Raw genomic sequence first — 19,752 nt, forward strand, 5'->3', positions numbered from 1 at the left:
CTCTTACCCACACTGTGTGTGGCATTTCTAGAGAGTTGTGATGATTTTTCTTAAGTCTGTATAACATTTAAAACATTATTGCAACTTTCACGGCACAAGGCAATAAAACTTGGAAAACATTCTACAAAGCAGCAGCAGCACTGGATTTATACCATGAGCTTATGGTAACAAGTGGTAACTAGATAGAGTTGGAAATAATATTTGTAGGCATTTAAAACTGCAACAGTTTGCAACTCAAACTAAAGTGGGGCTTTGAAGGCCTATAATGGGGTTCAGTTTTTGCTGATACCATCTTAGTGTGTGTAATCCTTCACACACTAAGGGCTGTGTAATTTTGTGGTCATTCCATATAAGGTTTGTTTTCCCTTTATCTGGTAAATCTTGTAAATTGTTCTGATGATTGCAAGACGAAAAGCTTTGATAAAATCTCTTTTTTTGTTCAGCAATACCCAACTGTGTTTTTCTAATCATAATAAATTAGTAGAGTTGATAAGTATTGTGTCTTGTGTTATGACTCATGTGTCTTTGGACAAAAATGGGTGATGGCCTCTTTGAGAAGTAGGTTTTTCTAAGATCTGAATTTTTGGTAAAGCATCCAGCTTTCAGTAAATTACCATGTCACTGGGACATGAGCAATAGAAAGAAAAGGGTCAACAAGTTAATTATCGGGCTGAGTAATTTTGTGTTCAGGTAATTCTGCTTTAGAATTGAAAACAAGCTGGAGTGAAGGAGAAATAGTTAAAATCATGTTAACTGTAGACCTATATAAACAGTTGAGGGAACAAGTGAGAGAGAGATACAAAACTCTATAATTCAAGAATATTAGAAGATGGAGAGTTGTGACTCTTGTTGGCTACATTTCAGATGCCAGAGATGTCTATGTTGGATGGGGAATTTAGAATCTTTGGAAAGTTAGAAGATATTTCAAGAGATTATCTTGCTATAAGTAAACAGAAAGCTCAAGAAATTACAGCCTACATAAAAATTGTTGAAACAGTACTCAGACCAAGTGCTTAATCTTTACATTTTTGATGAGTATCACATTTGAGGCTCATAGGTGTGTGAAAGGAGTTGAGATCCAGATTATCAGTAACAGTTCATTCTGCCTTTGAATAACTGACTATTTAAAGTACTGTAGATTAGATTTATTAGGATTCAAGTTTTTTGATCTAATTGTAGTAAAATTCTTTTGTTTTAAATTGTGAACCTTGTAGCCTCATTCTTTTACCTAATATCTAAGTTTTCAGATTCTTAAAAATTAAACATGCTCCTGTTCTCTGCCATCATTGTCTCCTGATGTTATAAAACAGCACATCCTCTCACATTGATTGAGCAATGCTACTCCGAGTCAAATTTGGTAATGTAACATGATAAAATATGTGTGGAAAAACCAGTCGTTTATAAATTCATTGGGAATATGGGAATTATTTTATTTCAAAAAACTGGGGAAGAGGCATGGAGCTCTCAGATTTCTCTCCCGCACACACATCCACCCACATCTTCTACCTAAATGTTATTCAGAGTTCATATGTCCAGCTCCTCTCACAAGTGGTCAGATTGGGTTGGTGGTATTGTCTTGAGTGAGTAATCCATAGAGTCATAGAGATGTACAGCATGGAAACAGACCCTTCAGTCCAACCTGTCCATGCTGACCAGATATCCCAACCCAATCTACTCCCACCTGCCAGCACCTGACCCATATCCCTCCAAACCCTTCCTATTCGTATACCCATCCAAATGCCTCTTAAATGTTGCAATTGTACCAGTCTCCACCACTTCCTCTGGCAGCTCATTCCATACACATACCACCCTCTGCGTGAAAAAGTTGCCCCTTAGGTCTCTTTTATATCTTTCCCCTTTCACCCTAAACCTATGCCATCTAATTCTGGACTACCCGACCCCAGGGAAAAGACTTTGCCTATTTATCCTATCCATGCCCCTCATAATTTTGTAAACCACTATAAGGTCACCCCTCAGCCTCCGACGTTCCAGGGAAAATAGCCCCAGCCTGTTCAGCCTCTCCCTGTAGCTCAGATCCTCCAACCCTGGCAACATCCTTGTAAATCTTTTCTGAACCCTTTCAAGTTTCACAACATCTTTCCGATAGGAAAGAGACCAGAATTGCACGTAATATTCTAATAGTAGCCAACCAATGTCCTGTACTGCTGCAACATGACCTCCCAACTCCTGTACTCAATACTCTGACCAATAAAGGAAAGCATACCAAACGCCGCCTTCACTATCCTATCTACCTGTGACTCCACTTTCAAGCAGCTATGAACCTGCACTCCAAGGTCTCTTTGTTCAGCAACACTCCCTCGGACCTTACCATTAAGTGTATAAGTCCTGCGAAGATTTGCTTTCCCAAAATGCATCACTTCGCATTTATCTGAATTAAACTCCATCTGCCACTTCTCATCCAGAGACCCATCTGGTTCACTAATGTCTTTTGGGGATGGGAATTGCTGATCTGTGTATGAACCCAGGTCCACATAAATATGGTTGAGCCTTAACTGCTTTCTGAAATGGCCAAGCAAGATATTCAGTTGTATCCAAGGACAACATTGGGCAGAAAATGCTGGCCAACCAGCGACACGCACATCCCACAAATGAATTTAAAGAAACACGGTTGAATTTGAATGTTGGTTAATTTTCACGAGACTTGAAAAAAGCAAACATTTTTCTACAAACACCTTTTGAATTCTAAATCCAGCTGCCAAGCATTCTAATCAACTTTATGCTTCACTTTTAACAGAGAAGTTCTTTGGTGTAATTTTTTCTGTGGAACTTTTACTGGAGAGAAGCCTTTTCTTTAAAAAAAATCTCCAATATCTGGACAAGTTGATACTTACTTTTATGCCTTGTGAAAAGATCTTCTCTCTAAAATAATCCAAATAAATATAAATTGATGCAGTTTCCATACACCTCTAAACTCTAGTCATACTCTTCAAATTATGACAACCTGTGAATTGAACTTGCAGCCAAACAGCAAAGTAAACTAAGTTTATTTACTTAGCAAACAACAAAGCAAAAACAGGCTATTTCTGGAGTTTATTGAAAGTGATTACCAACAAACAGATTCTTTTGTAAATTCAATCCCAGCCATTTATGGCAACAGCAGTCCTTGGGCATGACTGATGGGGTAATCACCCTCTCTTCAATCTGGCAGGAATGATGGTGTCACTAAATGGTGGCTACTCGCATTGCTACCTTTGGGCTCAAAGACAATATCTGGAAGTCTCTCCATAAGGTTGAAGATGCAAAAAGACATTATATTAATTTCCCACCTACCTCTGACCATTTAGTTCTGTTTTGAGCTTCACAAACTTCTCCACAAGTTTACAAGCATTGTTCAAGGTTTGCAATCAGCACCAAACTGCTGCTAATCTCAAATCTGCCCTTGAAGGTGCATCTCCTCCCTTTTTCATTCTATCTCAAAATGTAGGGGAGCTCCAAGGATCCAGCAACAATGATGTTACTGAGCAGTCAAAGTAGTCAATCACATTGAAGAATTCTTAGACAGCAAGTCAGGAAATGAAATGTAATTATCAGTCACACCTCTAAAGAAAGCTATATGCGTAGGTACATGCATGTGAGAAAAGAAAGAAGAGAAAATACCATTAACTTTATATTTAATATTTTACTTCAGAGCTGTTGAACTTTTGACATAATAGATAGGTGATTTTTTTTCACAAATTTAAAAACAAAGGATGTTTCAGGACTAGTTGCATTCATTCAACAAGTCAGGGTTTTCTTTGTAGAGATATTGCAGCATAATTGGAGAAGCTCAAATCAGTTTAACTGATTTTAAAGATTGCTATCTGCAAGGACTTCAAAAGCGCCCCATGCAGGAGAGAGTAGTGAATAACTGGCAACATCTTCTGGTCCTATATATTTTAGCATTGCAAGTGCAGACTCATGCTATCTAGTACTGATGATTTCACCGTGATTAAAACTGCACAATCCATGCCCATAATTGAAGCTGAAGGGCAAGCAATATGACACATGGAACCACCACACATGACACGTGGGCGCCTTATCTAAGGAAAGATATATTGCCATCGGAGGTAGTCCAGAGAAGGTTGACTTGGCTGATCTTGGTGTGGAGGAACTCTTTTATGAGGAGAGGTTGAGTAGTTTGGGTCTCAACTCATTGGAATTTAGAAGCATGTAACTTAGGAGACATGATAGGGTAGATGCAAAAGTTGTGTCTCCTTCTGGGAATATCTAGGACCACAGGGCATAATCTCAAAGTTAGGGATTGCATATTTAAGACAGATGAGGAGAAATTTCTTTTCTGAGGGTAGTGAATCTATATAATTCTTCACCACAGAGGGTCATTGAGGTTGGGTAATTAAAAGTCTGTCTATCTCAGCCTTGCTTATACATAATCAGTGAGGAAATCAAGGGTTATGGGGAAGAGGCAGGAAAATGGAGTTGAGGGTTGTCAGATCATCCATGATCTCATTGAATGGCAGGTCTGAATGGCCTGTTTATGGTCCTTTTTTTGCCTTGTATTTTTTTGGATTTCAGGTGAGATGATTCATGCAGTGAGCAATTTAGGTGAAACCAGGTTGAATGGGATCAAGGATTGTTTGGAGCACGGGGTAACGTGTGAAGCAGTAAAGCCAGTAACTAGTCCAGATCTGCATTGCATCAAGGCAGCACTGAGCTGAAATGTCCAGGTTTTTAAAAAAATGAATTTTACTATGTTAAAGTTGACACGTGGAAGGTGATTTAAAAAGTCAGTTTTTGAACACGACCTGTTTTGAATGCTGGGTTTGAGGTACTCTACCTGTATTATTTTACCAGCTGATACCTCATGCTGCCGTTAGGAAGTGGTGAGGTTTGTTTGAATAAGAACTGTATCATATAGATACAATCTTTCCCACCTAAATATACAGTCCTGTTTCTCTGAGCCAATAAACTATCATTGCCTTCTTCAATTGGATGCTTGAAATGAATTTCTGACATTCATTTATTGCTAAATATAGATAAATGGTTGGCCCTTGAGCATTGCAGATTGGGGTTAGCCTTGTCTATTTCCGTTTGTAGCTCAGAAGTCAGTTTCCAATTACTATATAAAAGAAACACTTTATTTCAGAGTTGCATGAATTTGCTGATTATCTTTTATGTCTTTTAATACCACTTCTAACTTTATACTTCAATCCTAACCCTAACCCTAACTGGAACCTGATCTCAGAAGTTAAGGTTTCAGCTTCAAGGCTGATTTTATCCCAGAAAGTTGCATGGTACTTCCAACCACATGCATCTGTGCATTTGCACAATTTTCCAGTCTGCAGTCTGTACCTCAAATGGCATTGAAAGGGTGGAAGGAGCTCGCCTGTTTTTCTTTTGATGGTTTGTGAGGGTCTTTGATTTACACTCCCCAAAAAGATTTGAAGCAAACTGAAATTTGAATTCTTCTTGTGTGATATGAATGTTAATTCTCATTTAATATACTAAGCTCTCATTCTGCATTTAGACACGAGCTATTTCAGAACTTAGTCATAGAGATGTACAGCATGGAAACAGCCCCTTAGATCAACTCATCCATGCTGATCAGATATCCTAAATTAATTTAGTCCCATTTGCCAGCACTTGGCCCATATTCCTCTAAACCCTTTCTATTCATATACCCATCCAGATGCCTTTTAAGTGTTGTAGTTGTTATAGCCTCCACCATTTCCTCTGGCAGCTCATTCCATACACATACCACCCTCTGCATGAAAAAGCTGTCCCTTAGGTCCCTTTTAAATCTTTCCCCTCTCATCCTAAACCTATACCCTCTCGTTCTGTACTCCCCCAACCCAGGGAAAAGACCTTGTCTGTTTATCCATGCCCCTCCTGATTTTATAAACCTCTATAAGGTCACCCCTCAGCAACCGACACTCCAGAGAAAACTTGAGTTGAGAATTTTAATCCTTTCACTTCAAGTAAAGTGATAGGGTTGAGTATTTGGAAATAGCATATCATAAAACTCTAGTTTCCTGTCTATAAATTTCAAGAAAGTGGAAATAATCACTAAATTCTTTAAGGAAGAGAATTAAAGAATGGAACTGGCTAGTGGGTATCGGGCTACAAATGAGTCTGTGTACAAGGTTGGAGAAGCAAAATAGCTGTGTGAATATAGTGAAAGATTGGGATGTAATGTTTTGAATGGAACCAATGGTGCCATTCTCCTTTGTCTTTGTATTCCATAAAGCTGCTGGACACCAATGTTGACAAATCTAGTAAGTCCCTAGGACTCGCCTGAATTTTTCAAGTCTCATTCCATTATATGTTGTCTCTGTCAGTCTCTCAAAACCATTATGTCATGTAAGCAAATGTGCTGCACATACGCTGCTGGGGAAAAACGACTCTGTGCTGAAGCTGATCAATGTGATCATCTCTTTCCATGGCAACATAGAATTATAGAGATATACAACTCTGAAACAGATCTGTCAGTCCAACTTGTCCATGCCAACCAAAAATCTTAAATAAATTTAGTCCAATTTGCGAGCATTTGGCCCATATCCCTCTAAATCATTTGTATTCATGTACTCATCCAGATGTTGCAAATGTTGCAATTGTACCAGCCTCCACCACTTTCTCTGGCAGCTCATTCCACACATGCACCACCCTCTGCGTGAAAAGGTTGCCCCTTAGGTCCCTTTTAAATCTTTCCCCCCTCACCCTAAATCAATACTCTCTAGTTTTGGACTCCCCCACGCCATTTTTCCTATCCATGCCCCTCATGATTTTATAAACCTCTATAAGGTCACCCCTCAGCCTTTGATTAGATTAGATTAGATTAGATTACTTACAGTGTGGAAACAGGCCCTTCGGCCCAACAAGTCCACACCGCTCCGCCGAAGCGCAACCCACCCATACCCCCACATCTACATCTACCCCTTACCTAACACTACGGGCAATTTAGCATGGCCAATTCACCTGACCTGCACATCTTTGGACTGTGGGAGGAAACCGGAGCACCCGGAGGAAACCCACGCAGACACGGGGAGAATGTGCAAACTCCACACAGTCAGTCGCCTGAGGCGGGAATTGAACCCAGGTCTCTGGTGCCGCCCCAATGTTTGCAGGTGAGCTATAAAGATAATAGACATTGACAGTAACATCTGGAAGACAGTCACAGGTGGCTGTAACCTCTGGAAGATGATTGTTTGAAAAGGGCTTTGGAAGAGATGAGCAGAAACCAGAGTTCAGCTGGCTGAGAAAAGAAGCTGTAGAAAACTGAGATCAGCAAGTTGTGCACCTATACAGCCCACTGTGTTTCTTTGCAACAAATATAGCAGAGACAACAATTTTAGAGTGGAGCTCCTGAACCATGAAGCCAACAGGCAACGCTTAACACAGTGTTGACCACTATGACACATTGTCTTAGAAGGCCTTAGCAGATATTGGACTTGTTAAGGCACATCCTGGATTGTAGCACGTGAAGTTCCCTGACTGGTTTGGTTCATGTTGCTGAGCCAAAGTTTGTATTTCACGGGCCAATTACATAAATGCTTAATACCCTTGTCTCTGCAACTGAATATCACCACTTTGCCATTCTTCTGTGTTGAAAATTACCTCTCTATAAATTATTTACCTTCAACTGTGCTCTTTTCTCCTCATTACCTTCATTCCATCTTCTTTGCTCAATTTTTATCTTTGATTTCGACAATAAAACACATTCTAAAACATATGCCTGAGGAATGTGAAGCAAAATTCCTACATAGTAGCACGTGTGAAGCACTTAACATTTTACCATTTTTCATTCCCCAAAATGATTGTTTTCCGAATTATTTTATCTAGATTCCTAATAATTAGGACTGATGCTCGACTTAACCTGGTAGCTGCTTGCATTGTTTACATTAGAACACGGCAGCACAGATAGACTCAAGTAGCCTTATTTTCTCTGCATAAGCTAATCCATAATGGACAAATTATAATGTCACCAAATTAGACTTGTCGTTTGTCTTCCTATATTGGGCAAATTATGGACATTTTGACAGACACATTACAGTGAGGTAAAAATGAATTAACAGCACACTCCATCTCCGTCAATGTGGAGTATGATGTTTGTCAAGAGTTACTTGAATGCTTCCATATGTCTGCTAGCTTCTGCTTTTCTGTGTGAGTTTGCAGATGAAAACTGAGGATGGGTTCCATGCTGTTCTTACTGTGTGACTGCATCTATCATCAGGAATGACCATTTTCCAATTTATCGGTATTATTAGTGCTGTCAAGTAATCTACCAATTACCAAGAATAGGAAGCTTTAAAGGTGAAAACTATGAGTAGGATATTGTGATGTACTTTTACTCATTATTGTCTTTACTCTTCTGTGAAAATATGACAGGACACAGAATAGCACAGCACAGGAACAGGCCCTTCAGCCCACCAAGCCTGTGCCGACACACAACACCTTCAAAATGGAAAATCTTTTGCCTCCACACAGTCCATATCCATCTATTCAATGCCTGTTCATGTATATGTTAAGATACCTCTTAAACATTACTGTTGAAATAACTCCACAGAGGCCAGTATCCCAACACCCAGTTATTTACGCATGGAGAGTTCTTAGCACTGATCTAGCTCCCTTCAGGCCAGCTCTCAGATTGAATGGAATGTCTGACACTCATGGGCTTATCTGTCGACCAGGGCTCCCTAATTGGGGCTGTTAATCTGGTCCAATCAGGGAACTCGTATTCTATGAGCTCCACCCGGCTGATCCGATTACAATCTTTAGAGCTAATTTATCAGCTTCTATCACCTTCTCTGGCAGTGTATTCCAGGCTCTTACCAAACTCTCTGTAAAACAACTTGTCTGTCACATCTCCTTTAAACTACTTCTCTTTTACTTTAAATCTACATACCCTAATAATTGCCATTTGTACCTTGGGCAAAAGGCTCCAAGTATCCATTCTATCCATGTCTCATAATTTTGTAAATCTCTATCAGGCAGCCCCTCGACCTCTGACATTCAAGTTCTTGTATGTCCAATTTCTCCTCGTAGATCATACCCTCCAAACCAGGCAACATCCTGCTTAACCTTTTCTGTACCCTCTCCAAAGCCTCCACATCCTTTGGTAGTGTGGTGACCAAAACTGCATGTATTTTTCCAATTAATGAGAGTGTTAAGACTAGGAAACAGGTTTAACAAAATAGCCTACTAAAAATGTTTTAAAACTAATCCATCCACATAAGTTAATTTTCAATAGACAAATAAGATAAAATTCATCATTTAGGCCAAACCAAGAATATTTTTTTCAGTTAGCATCTGATTTTTTTCTTTCACCTACTTGTTCACTGTTGCTGCAAAGATGATTGTTGGTTCAAGATAAGAAATTGGTTCCAGAGATGATAAATCTCAGTTATTCAGATAATTTGGAGGTGTTCATATTATTTCCTTTGTAGAGGATAAGGCTCCGAGGAGATTCAGTTCGAGTATTCAAAATCATGAAGCACATTGAGAACCTATTAATGCTTATAAAAGAATCAAGAATTAGGGAGTACAGATTTTCAGTAATTTGTAATAATGTAAATAAGATGTGACAAAACAAAACTCTTTTAGCAGCAAATGGTTTGGTTCTGGAATGCACTGCCTGGAAGTGTGCTGGAGGCACGTTTAATCGAGGCATTCAAAAAGACATTACATGATCATTTAAATAAGAACAATGTGAAGGGGCACCGTGTTGTAGGGTAAAGCAGGAGAATGCCATAATTTATGATACTCATTTGCAGAACTGATGCAGACACAATGGGCTGAATAGCCTCCTCCAGCGCAATAACAATTCTGAGATGTTAAGCATTGTTTAATAGGTGGATAGGTGGGGTCAAGTTATTTTCAGAGAGCATGCTATAGCGTTCTAATATTTGCTTCAAAGATAGGACTGTTTACTCACATGTCTGTTGGGGATATCACCATAAATAAAACTCATTTTTAAAATCTTTGTGAATAACATTTGCTTTCTTAGGTGCTGCATTGGCAAGTACCATTTCCAACAACATACATCTTGTTGCAGCTGTGTCCCTTTTATTTGATAGTTTAGGATCGCTGAAGTTGTTAGATTAATTATGTTTTCTTGAATATGGATCAAAGATAGTCAAAGCCTTTTGTCTTGATAAATAAGAAGTAAAGAATAAGATTTTCCTGTCTGAACTTTGAATCACTTGCCTTTTTTATGTCTGTTTCACTGTTTGAGGGAAGATAAAATGTAGGACATTCTGTCCCTGAGAAGTTGCAGCTTTACAAGGAAATGATATTGGCTTGTTGAAAATATTCTAAAACCACTAGTAACTGCACATGTTTTTCTTAATACCCTTCAATTGAGATCTGCAATTTTTGCTTCAGCTTTCATTCTTATACTGGGGATGCAACTAAAAATGATTGCGGTATCCTGGGACAGCTAATTGCTAAAGCCTGTGTGGAATGTGGATCACTGAGCCACTTTGGCAATGAGCTGAGTAACAATGCACACTTTTTTCCTGGCTGAGCCTGAACTAAAATTAAGCAGAGCGAGATATTTTCCCCCTCTGTGATTTACAGCAGATTTATTGTGAGTCAACCTAATATCCAGTGCTAATAGCCTGGACTCCCTCGCACAAAGAAGTCAGTATTTCTGTACTGTTTCTGGAACCTTTGGTACAGATCTTGGGCCCTCAAAGAACAGTTACAAGTTAATTTTTTAATTGAACTGCTAAATTTTCTTCATCTGGGCTGGGCTTACTTCAAGTTGGACCCATCCTGTATGTGAATCTGCCCAAACACCTGTTCAAATTCTTTATTTTTATGAGATTATTTTGATAGCATAATTGCTAAGTGCTGTGCTGAAAATAGTCACGGTTTAGGTTGATTTCTGATACCTTAGTTTTGAGTTTTTTTTCCCCTTAAAAGGCCATTTTTATAATGTTTTTGACAGTGGCATACAGTTTGAATGTGAATTATTAGAAACTTATTACATCTGGTCATAGCTGGTCACTTTTATTTCATTCTAAATCTTATGTTTGTCATGAAAGTACCGTAAAAGTAAAACAGTGGGGAATTTATTACAAGTACTGTTCACACTTAAGTGGATCATTTAAGCTGACCATGTGTGTACCCATCCTCTTTCCAAACATATTCCACTCTAAAACCCAACAGGAAGAATGAGAAACTTGTATTTATGCAGCTTTCTCAACAGATTAGCATCCTTAAGAACACTCAGAGTCGTGAACTACTTTTCCAAGAATAATTGCTGTCATAATGTTGGAAACATGGCAGCCATTTTATTTTATTCATTCATAGGAGTTGGACATCACTGGCTGGGTGGGCTATTGCCCTTCCCGAGTTCATCTTTAACTGAGTTGCTTGCTAGGCCATTTAAGAGGCCAGTTAAGTGTCAACTACATTATTTTCGTCTGGAGTTATGTGTGGGTCAGACCAGTTCTCCAAAAAAATGATATGTTGATGATCAGTAAATCATTTTTTATGATGTTGGTTGAGTGATTAAATATTGGCCGAGACAAAAGTGCTACGAATGATCCACAGCTGAAAGGATAGAATGTTAATGCTGAACTGAAGTGTTGTTGGCATGAGAGACGAAGGACATGCAACATTAAATCTGTTCAATGGTGGTGGGGTGGACTTTGTTTTACTTTTGCTCATGGCTGTGAAGGCTCTGTCACAGGTATCCCATGCAAGCTGTCAAATGACATTGATTTGTTTTCACTGTCAGTGCCTGTTACCAATGGCTGTAACTACCGGTAGTTGTGGTGTACATGCCAGCTCAAAATGTCACCATTTTCTTTTTCTGTCAGCTCGTGATGTTGTGGAGCAGGAGGTGTCCATTTGCAAACAATACAAGCATTGACTGTGTCATGGATAGCTGTAAGCTCCAAAATTATAGAGATGGTTTGGTGGAGTGGGCAGGCATGTGGCACATGGAGTTAACCTCTGATATGTGTGAGATAATGCAATCAGGCAGGTCAAACAGTAAAAGAGAATGCAAAACAAGCAAGAATATACTGAGAAGGGTAGATGAAGTGAGAGATCTTGGTGTGCAAATGCACAGATTCCTATAGGTAGCATTACAGGTAAGTAAGGTTATAAAGAAGGCATATGGAGTGCTCTTCATCATTGATGGAGGTATAGAAAGCAAAAGTAGGAAAATGATGAAACTGTACAAGACACTGATGAGGCCACAATTGGAGTATTGTGAGCAGTTCTGGTCACCACATTACAGGAAGAATGTAATTGCTCTGGAGAGTGTGTAAAGAAAATTTATTAGAATGTTGCCTGGGCTGGAGAATTGTAGAGATTTGAGAGGTTGGGATTGCATTCCTTGGAACAGGGTAGAAATAGAGTATGCAAGAAGAATATATTTCCTTTAGTTGAGAGTTCAAAAACCAGAAATCATAGAATCAAGCTCAGTGGCAGAAGGATTAGAGGAACAACTTCTGTATGCCCCCTTTTGTGCTGTATCATTCCTTTGATCCCATGTATGAATAAACCAGCGGCCCATTCTAACCCCATTTCCCTGCACCTAGTATGTAGCCTTGCAGGTTATAATACTTAAAAGGAAACTGGATCTGTACTTTAAGTAAGTTGAGAGCTTTGGCCTCAACCACCAAATAGGGCAGTGAATTCCAGGTACTAGCCTCTTCTGGGTGAATAGGTTTTCCTCATATCCCTTCCAATTCTTCTCCAGTCACCATAAATCGGTGACCTGGTGACAAAAGGTCTCTCTGCTAGTGGAAATGGGTGCTCCCTGTCTGCTCAATTCAAGCCCCTCGTATTGTATTTTTGAAAAGAAAAATGAAGCTCTGTTATTCATTTTCCATCATGAGACATAGAAATGAATGTACAGGGATAAAAAGCATCTTGTCTTAAATTTAGTAATGCCAGAAGCATTTTTTGCAAACGTGTAATTTGAAGTGAATAATTCCTCACAATACCTCACAAGCCTTGCAGCATTGCAGAGTATTTCTCACGTTCATTCACTGGAATGGTTCTTGCTGACAGGAGTGGGATTCTGTTTAAATAACACATTGCTTGCTGGAAGTCATGGTCAATTGAACACATTTTATTAGGTATATTCTTGTCGATATTTGCATATTTTCCTTATTATTCTTTAGCGTTGACTTGGCCATATGTTGCCTGGGTCAGTGGAGAATTTCAGGAAATTTGGAGGTAGATCCATTTTTGGCTTCTGCCGATTAATATAATTTGGCCCCCATATTGACTCCAGGAGACATTTATTGCATTTATGACCACACTACTGAATTGAAGCCAGCCAATATCCTTTTAATTCTTAGGCTCAGGAGAGATTCCTGTGAAGTTGTATTTGCACATGTACCGGCATTTGCTCTCAATGATTAAAACAAGTCTTACTATCGACGAATTTTAATGTTCTTCCCAAGGTGAGTTTAAAGGCAAGAGGCATTTATTTGAATTTGTCAGTTTTGAAATAGTATTTAGATAATTTAGATTAGTTTAATTGGTTTAGCCTGCCAAATTAAAATTCTTGATGTCATGCTTGAAATGGTTTAGCTCAGATTAGTGCTTCATAAACTTTTCGCAATGGGACTTTATTCTGAGGTTTGAAAGTTGTTTCGATCCCTTGATCGGAGGGAGCATGGAGCAAGTCAATATGAGAGCACAGCCTCGGAAATCGTGATTCCACAATCTCACCTCATGATCTCTCTTGGGGCTCCAATCCCCACTTTGGAGAGCCCTGGTTTAGATATTTCAAATTCAATAGCCATGCTATCAGACAAGACTAGAAGATGAAATTAGTAATAAATTTCATTGAGTATATTCAAGCTGAATAGTTCATCAACGGTGAAGGACTATTTAAGTAATGAACAAAAGACACAAAATTTATCTTGTCAGAAGTACAGGACAGATTTCAAATTGGATATGCAATACCCAGCTGACAAATTGGCAAACTCTTACTTCCTTGTATCAAAAAACTTCCAGTTTTTGTGTTGACAGAAATCTGTGATCACTGCCCTGAAAACTATCCTTGCTTAAATGAATATCAATCCTGGTCTGAGGCACTCTTTTTAGAATATAGTCACGTGTACTTTTACATGAAAAATACAGTGAAAAGTTTTATAATTTGCTCCATCATTGCTTCTACATGAATGACAGAAGTTGTACGTAACAATAAAAAGTAAAGTTCAGTTAAAAGCTTCTGGGTTTAGGGAAAGCTGATTAAAGAATGATGGAATAGCGTGAAGATGCAGCTGGATCGAGACCCCCATGCAGGTGAGCTGGATAATAGGCTGGAAGCCTCTGCCAAAGAAAACCACCATGCTGTGCCGAGGCTGCCACTCCTGGATGAGACAGCCTCTTGGGCTGCTGGAATACCTGGAAGCCAAAGACGAAGATCTCTACATGTGGATGGAACCTCCACCCTGGCACCAGACTGTCAATCTCGGACAAGACTGCCACAACGGAAGAATGACACATGGAGACCACCACGCCAGGGTGAGACCACCTTTCTCCTCCAGGTAGTCAGGCCTAGCTGCAGGCCTGAGCCCCGCTGTAGCCTGTGAGCTCAGGTTGGTGAGGTAAGTCAGGATCTGTTCCTCGCTCGCCAGGAAACCCCAGACTAAGGTGGTGCAGCATCTGTGTCTGGCTGATTCTTGCATTGCTGCCTTTGCCATCAGAGACTTCCACAGGACACAGGAACTTAAAAACATGGCTCTAGAAATCATTTACGCCCAATTTAGAATTGACTCTTGCCACCCCACCCCCTTAATTAAGCATTGTTGAAATTGAATTTTCTAATAATATAATCATTTGACTTGTCAACAATTTGATTTGGTTGGATTTAAGATTTCTTTGGTTCTGTGCATGTGTATACATTGCCTCTCACTTGAAAAGAATGAAATGTGTTTGTGCGTTTACTTTATCTTGTGCATGAACAAGCTCTTATTTTTGATAACTTGAGTTTCAAGGATAATGCTACTGATAAGATTTTGGAGGTGATTGATCAGGGCTTTCCCATTGTTTTAACAAAACTTCTCAAAAAAAAGTTCATGAAATTAGGAGAAATTAATAAAATGCAGCCTTTATTCACCACTGATTGGTGAATTGAAAGTGTAATTAAGGTGCTTCAAACCAGACATTTATTGGTGACTGGTTGCTAATCATTATTCTGTTTTATGAGTGTCCTGAGATTATCACTGGAAGCATAAGATGGCTGTCCGCTTTTGTCAGATAAGCGGAACCTACTGAGAGCCATAGAGTCATAGAGATGTACAGCACAGAAACAGACCCTTTGGTCCAACTCGTTCATGTTGACCATGTATCCCAACCCAATCTAGTTCCATTTGCTAGCACCCAGCCCATATCCCTCCAAACTACTTGTTTGTAAAGGGTCTCTAAAAATGGTCAACTTTTGCAAACCAAGTCCAGAAAAAGAAACGTAAAGCCCAGGTCAGCTTACAGGTTGTCCAATTATGAATAGTTCAAATTAATATTAGAGGACTTGAATTCAGGTAAAATGTCCGTCTTTCACTGTGGCCTAATTCAGAATTGATGTGATTTCAAGTTAACAAAGCTAACCCACTGACCGTGATGGCTAATTAGTAATTTTATTAAACAATGATGCTTTTATTTCCTTCTAGGTGCTGTTCTTTTGGCCTGTGTGCAGGGAATTGCAGTCAACGTGGACCCAATCTTTTATGTATGGCTTCTTCAGCTGCCTCAGAAAACGAATGTGAAACATAGATCACAGGTAATGAGACCATGATGGGATGAGTGTCTGAAGATTGCAACTTGTCTGCATTTATTTTGTCATGAATATCATGCTCTGTAACTTTATTGAAACCAAATACCATTGTGTTATATTTTGGCATTGCAATGAAAACAATCAATAAATGTTACTATAATTGGGTTAAAGTTAAGAATAAGTATGATACACTGGAATATTCCCACTGTCTAAAAGTGAACATAGTTTCTGTAAGAATTCTGAAGTGGCACATACGGGTTTACAAATCTATACATGTAAAGAACAATATCCACAATTTTAGATGGAAATGTAGATGTTGAAGTACTTTGAGCTGAGTGCCTTACCTGGCCCAAATTTGCATGTCTTTAATGGGTTATTTTTTTTTACAACAAATCGCATATCTCGAGTACCTGACTATGTTCTGATTTGTAAGAAAGTATAAATATTGTCGAAGACACAGAGCAAAATAGGGTGCCTTTCCTCATTAATTTTAACTGGAAGTCAATGAGTTGAACTTTGACAGCAAACATTTAAGCCATAATGGTCACTTTTTTTCTCCATAGTTAATGATTAGCATGGAATAGAATCCCTGCAGTATGGAAGCAGGCCATTCAGCCCATTGAGTCCTCACTGATCCTTGGAAGAGCATTACATCCAGATTAATTATCTGGGATCATAGATTTGAACCCCACCATGGCAGATGGTGAAATTAATTGATCTGAGAAGTCAAATTGCTGTAATGTAGACTGCTATCGATTGTCTTAAAAACCCATCCTATTCACTAATGTCATTAAGAGAAGCAAATTTGCTATCCTTACCTGGTTCTGACCTACAGCAATGTGTTTAACACTTAACTTCTTTTAGCAATGGGTAATAATTACTGGCCTTGCCAGCAATGCCTACATTCCATGAGCAAGTACAAAAAGAACCTTACTAATTTGATACGGTTAGGTCCTTATTACCTTGTCGGCTGATTCGCTTAAACCCTATTTTCTCTTTTGCTGCTGAAGCATGAATTGCTTCCCCCTTGAAGATCCTCCAAATTGCCTTGTAATATTGCAACACTGTTTGATAGTTATTTCCAGCTACTGCATTTTGTGTTGCATGAGCTGACCTTTAAAAATTAGTAAGCGTGATGAGATTAAAAATACAGATAAATATATTATAAATAAAATGAAGGCTGCTCCTTTAGTTCTGCAGAACACTGAATGAACTTGTGGAATGTAATCCCCAAGGCATCCGTAAAAAATCCCACATTACTACTTAATAAAAATGAAATTTGGTTTATTTGTTCACAGTAAATCATAGCCTAGGCATTGACCTTCATGGCAGTAGAATTGCTGTGATTATTTAACAATTATTTCCTTATTCACTCTGAGCACCACCATAGCAAATGTATGCAAAAATGTAGATATGTATACGCAGTGATTGAAATAACAGTTAATATATAATATAAATAAGCATGTTGTAAAATGTGTTCTAGTCAAACTCATTTACCTATAAAATGCGCAAAACACTTTCATGCCACATATCTCTATGTTCTTTGTCAAAATTGACAGGACCAATTGAAATAAATAGTTCCATCAATTTTTATTTTCCTTACTGAGATTTTAAAATTTAATTTAATTTATTGTTTGCTTTCAGCTGGTCAGTCATGGTATTTCATTGCACTTCAAGAAAGATTGAAACCAGCAGTAATTTTATTAAAGAGAAAATCCACACAACCTCGGAACCTAGCCCCATTAATGAGCTGCTTTTTAAAACGGGTCTATAAAATGTGATTGGTTTATACATAACATTGGGCATTTTTGAATGTTCAATCCTGTCATTTAGTGTATTCCTAATATATTTATGGCAGTCAAAATAGCAGTCAATTTCCATTAGCTCACATATAATTACATTACATAGCAAAAGGTGTTTTTCTTCTTACCAATGATACACCCCACTCTTCTGAACTCATTGACTCTCTATTGCTATAAGTTTCCCTGGATGCTAGACATCCACAATACTGTATTGAAATGAGCATTATTCATGTATGAATATCATAAATAATTTAAAGAAGAGATGGTGGCCTAGTGGTAAGGTCACTGAACTTGTAATCCAAAGGCCCAAGTAGAGCTTTAAGGAAATTGTTTCATATCCCATTGCAACAGCCGTCTTAACATAATCTTTAATGTAAAGTTTGTCTTGTAATTGTGACGATGAAAATCTATCTGCTTCACTAATGTCTTTTTGGGAGACAATCTGCTATCCCTAAACTGGTCTGTTCTAAATGTGACTCAAGACTGAAGGCAATGTGCTTAACTGTCCTCTGAAATAGCAGAGCAAGCCTCTCGGTTTGAGGGAAACTAGAGACGGACCATAGGTACTGGAGTTGCCAGTGACCCCTGGTTGTATTTTTTTTTAGAAATGACTGTGGGGTATTGCAGCTGTCTTTGATTTGTCCTCTTGGTGTTCAAACAAATGCGCCCATGCCAGCAACAATAATTACTGGACAAGGGTTAGGAGTTCGAATGTTTGACTTTGGCCTTACTGTTGAGGAACAATTCAGTTTAAAGCTGGATCATCTTCATATGATTGGCTTAGCCACTCACCAGTGAAATTGAAGCTACTGTAAAGCCTCAGTAAAAGCCAAGTTAAGGCACAAGTCTCAAAATATCAGAGAGAAACAGATACCTAAGAACTTTAAGTTAAATTGTTAGATCTTTCTGCACTTGATGTATGTGTGAAATTTGATTTGTTTGCTGGGGACTGGAATTGAAATTTCTCTGGTTTTTCTCCTCTCTGATGCAACTTCGATGGTAGATTGGTGAAAATGGCCATTTTCACAGGGTTTGCGTAGGCTAATAGAAGAAGATGCATTATATGTAAAATGGCTTGTAAGGATCAGAAAGCAACATTAGTAAATCTTTATTGTTTTATTTGTTGCTAGGATTCAAGGCTGAGTATATATACAAATAATTCTTTTGTGAGCTGCTTCCAGCTATCCACCCTAATTCTCCAATTTGGGGAAATTGATGATATAATGGTCATGTCACTGGACTAATAATTCAAAGGCCCATTCTTTGGGGACAATGTTCAAATCCTAACACAGCTGCTAGTGGAATTTTACTTCACTTAAGAAATCTGGTACATAAACCTTGTCGCAGTAATGGTGATCATGAAGCTATCAATGATAGTTTAAACCATAAGACATAGGAGTGGAAGTAAGGCCATTCGGCCCATCGAGTCCACTCCGCCATTCAATCATGGCTGATGGCCATTTCAACTCCACTTACCCACATTCTCCCCGTAGCCTTTAATTCCTCAAGGTCAGAACCAGGTAAGGATAGCAAATTTGCTTCTCTTAATGACATTAGTGAGTAGGATGGGTTTTTAAGACAATCTATAGCAGTCTACATTACAGCAATTTGACTTCTCAGTTCAATTAATTTCACCATCTGCCATGGTGGGGTTCAAATCTATGATCCCAGATAATTAATCTGGATGTAATGCTCTTGAGTGGCTTCTGAAATGGTCGAGTAAGTTCCTCAGTTCGGGAGATGGGCATCAAATCAGAAATGGCTCAAATCTTGGCCTTGCCAGTGATGTCCAAATCCCATGCAAGAATAAAAAAGTATCATCTTCCATTTATGTTCTTCATGTTGATTTGCCTGAATAATATTCTGTAGATCATCTAAAACTAAAATGTAGAACAGATTCTGTACCGACCATGGTGCCATTCTAAACTAATCTGATCTGCTTGTACATGGTCTGTATCCTTATATGCTCTGACTGTTTATATGTCTATCTAAATATTTCTGGAGTAGTCTATTATACAGGTTGTAACAGCGGAAGTTTATAAATACATACACCAGGCCTTCATGAGAGGAAATCATCCTGACAAATTTATTAGCGTTTTTTGAGGAGTTAACAGGCAGGATAGGTAAAGGAGAAGCAGTGGATGTAATACATTTGGATTTTTGGAAGTTGTTTGATAAGGTGCCCTACATTAGATTAGTTAGTGGTATTGGGAGGTAGTACATTAGCATGGAGAGAGGATTAGC

General features: G+C 38.7%; 1 protein-coding gene across 5 annotated transcripts in view; it reads left to right on the forward strand.

Moving 5' to 3' along the window:
* Nucleotides 1–19,752, forward strand: part of LOC140476882 (intermembrane lipid transfer protein VPS13B-like) — a 957,534-nt gene that overhangs the window by 451,505 nt on the left and 486,277 nt on the right. For all 5 annotated transcript variants that reach the window (XR_011960620.1, XM_072569770.1, XM_072569768.1 and 2 more), the window contains exon 20: nt 15,603–15,712. Coding sequence is in view for 4 of the 5 variants with exons in the window: in XM_072569770.1 (XP_072425871.1) it covers nt 15,603–15,712 (110 nt within the window). In the remaining variant the exon portion in view is untranslated. The remainder of the gene's footprint in view (nt 1–15,602; nt 15,713–19,752) is intronic.

Source organism: Chiloscyllium punctatum, chromosome 5 (assembly GCF_047496795.1).
Source record: "Chiloscyllium punctatum isolate Juve2018m chromosome 5, sChiPun1.3, whole genome shotgun sequence".
Taxonomy (NCBI): Eukaryota; Metazoa; Chordata; class Chondrichthyes; order Orectolobiformes; family Hemiscylliidae; genus Chiloscyllium; species Chiloscyllium punctatum.